The following is a 2205-nucleotide window of genomic DNA, read 5'->3' on the forward strand; positions in this document are numbered from 1 at the left end:
GGTAAAGAGGCTCTCTACCAGGAAGTGTTACTCTTTGCTCTTAATTCCTCCATGTTTCAAGTGATGTGTCCTTCTCTCTCTAATCTAACTTCTGATTATCTCATTTGTCTTATTATTTATCTTCCTTTCACCTGCCCTCTCTGTATGTTTCGCAGCTTCACATTTGGCATTTGCAACACAGTTCCCACAAAATCATCGATGGGCAAGCAACATATCAATGTTCAGTTCCCATATTTCTCAATTCTTCCTTATTTTCTACCTTCAGAATACTCCATCATTTTCTCTACTGATTGAGCCAATGGGTACAACAAATGATTCTGTGGTATCTGAATTTGTATTGATTGGACTTTCAAATTCATGGGAGATGCATCGTTTTCTTTTTTGTTTCTTCACTATGTTCTACATGGGGGTTATCCTGGGAAACCTCTTCATTGTATTCACAGTAATTATTGACTTTCATTTACACACCCCTATGTACTTCCTATTGGCCAACCCCTCTCTACTTGATCTAGGTCTGTCCTCTACCACAGTGCCCAAAATGATCTCTGATCTTTTCACTGACTGCAATATCATTTCTTTTCCAAAATGTATGATACAGATATTTTTTATTCATGTCATGGGTGGAGTTGAGATGGTGCTGCTCATAGCCATGGCATATGACCGGTACACTGCAATCTGTAAGCCTCTCCACTATCTGACAATCATGAGCCCCAAAACATGTGTTTCCTTTGTAGTGGCTGCCTGGATGGTGGGGATAATCCATGCTGTATCTCAGTTTGTTTTTGTCATAAACTTGCCCTTCTGTGGCCCTAATGAAGTAGATAGTTTCTACTGTGATTTTCCTCGGGTCATGAAACTTGCTTGTGTAGACACTTACAAGCTAGAGTTTGTAATCATTGCTAACAGTGGGTTTATATCCATGTCTACCTTCTTCTCTTTAATTATATCCTATATCTTCATTTTGGTAACTGTCTGGAAACGTTCTTCAGGGGACTTGTCCAAAGCATTTGTCACACTGTCGGCTCACATCACTGTAGTGATTTTGTTTTTTATGCCATGTATGTTTCTCTATGTGTGGCCTTTCCCTACAACATCGCTGGATAAGTACTTGTTCATTGTTGACTTTGCTATCACCCCCGTCTTGAATCCTACCATCTATACATTAAGAAACAAAGACATGAGAGTGGCCATGAGAAGACTGGGCAAATGGATTGTGGGTCCTAGTGGGATCTCATAATGAATGCAGTAGATCCACATACAATATGCTTCAGGATCACCAAGAACACTGCAGTTCACATGACTGTCATCATTAGTATGGTAAGAACTACTATTTGGAGAAATAGTTCAACAAAGGTCTACCTATAGAAATTGACTGAGTCAGAGTTGACTTTATTTTGTTAACCACAGAAAATAAACTGACTTCACCTACTTCCATCATGAAGAGTTATGAGAATAGAAAACTGAGCTGATTTGTAGGAATAAACTTAACATTCAAATACCATTTTCTGGATGACATTTTCTGGGAATTGATAATGGTGTTTATTCTCAATTATAAATGAATACCTCAAAATGATAAATATATCTCATTGTAAACTTATGGACTTAATAGATAAAATGTGACTTTGAGTCAATCAAAATCAATAAATTCTATTTTTTAATTCCTAATTCAATTTTAACTTAGAAAAGAACAAAATTAACTATATGTTACTTATATTTAGCCCCCAAACACAAACTTGACTTTGTCAGTTTAGGATGCTATTTTAGTTTTGTGTTTAGATTTGAGTGATTATAAGTAGAAAGAGAATTTTCCTTAACACTGTCAATATTTTAGATAAATACAAACCAGAGCTTTTTGCACTTTTGTCTGCCTTTGTATTATTCTATATTTCTAGTCATTCCAATATTGAATCACCTGGTTTATTTTTTTTTAAAGTATAAAAATAATAGCTATTCCAAAGGAGAATAATCACCCTTGGATGTGCAATTAGAGGCCCTGGATTTCTTGAATATGGTTTCTTGGTCTAAGTTTGATAGTCTTAGATAAATGTCAAACCAAAAATGGTAAGGCATATTCAATTTAAATTGTTTCCACATTTGTAATAAATTCTTTATTAAAGTTAACACTTAACATTTTCATTTATTTGTTTCTACTGCTCTCTAAATAAAATATGCTCAATTAATGAAACTAATGTCTATGTATTTTGT

General features: G+C 34.9%; 1 protein-coding gene across 1 annotated transcript; it reads left to right on the forward strand.

Annotated features, from left to right (window-relative positions):
• The first annotated feature begins 298 nt into the window (after positions 1-298).
• LOC111138721 (olfactory receptor 4F15-like) lies at positions 299-1237 on the forward strand. Its single transcript, XM_022490683.1, has one exon. The coding sequence runs from the start codon at positions 299-301 to the stop codon at positions 1235-1237; it is 939 nt and encodes a 312-aa protein (XP_022346391.1).
• Positions 1238-2205: the final 968 nt, after the last annotated feature.

Source organism: Enhydra lutris, unplaced genomic scaffold (assembly GCF_002288905.1).
Source record: "Enhydra lutris kenyoni isolate GAN:26980312 unplaced genomic scaffold, ASM228890v2 scaffoldscaffold4, whole genome shotgun sequence".
In the NCBI taxonomy this organism is placed as follows: Eukaryota; Metazoa; Chordata; class Mammalia; order Carnivora; family Mustelidae; genus Enhydra; species Enhydra lutris.

Bases quoted from the DNA above. Each gene is read 5' to 3' on its own strand.
- LOC111138721 (XM_022490683.1), top strand. From the start codon at position 299: ATGGGTACAACAAATGATTCTGTGGTATCTGAATTTGTATTGATTGGA.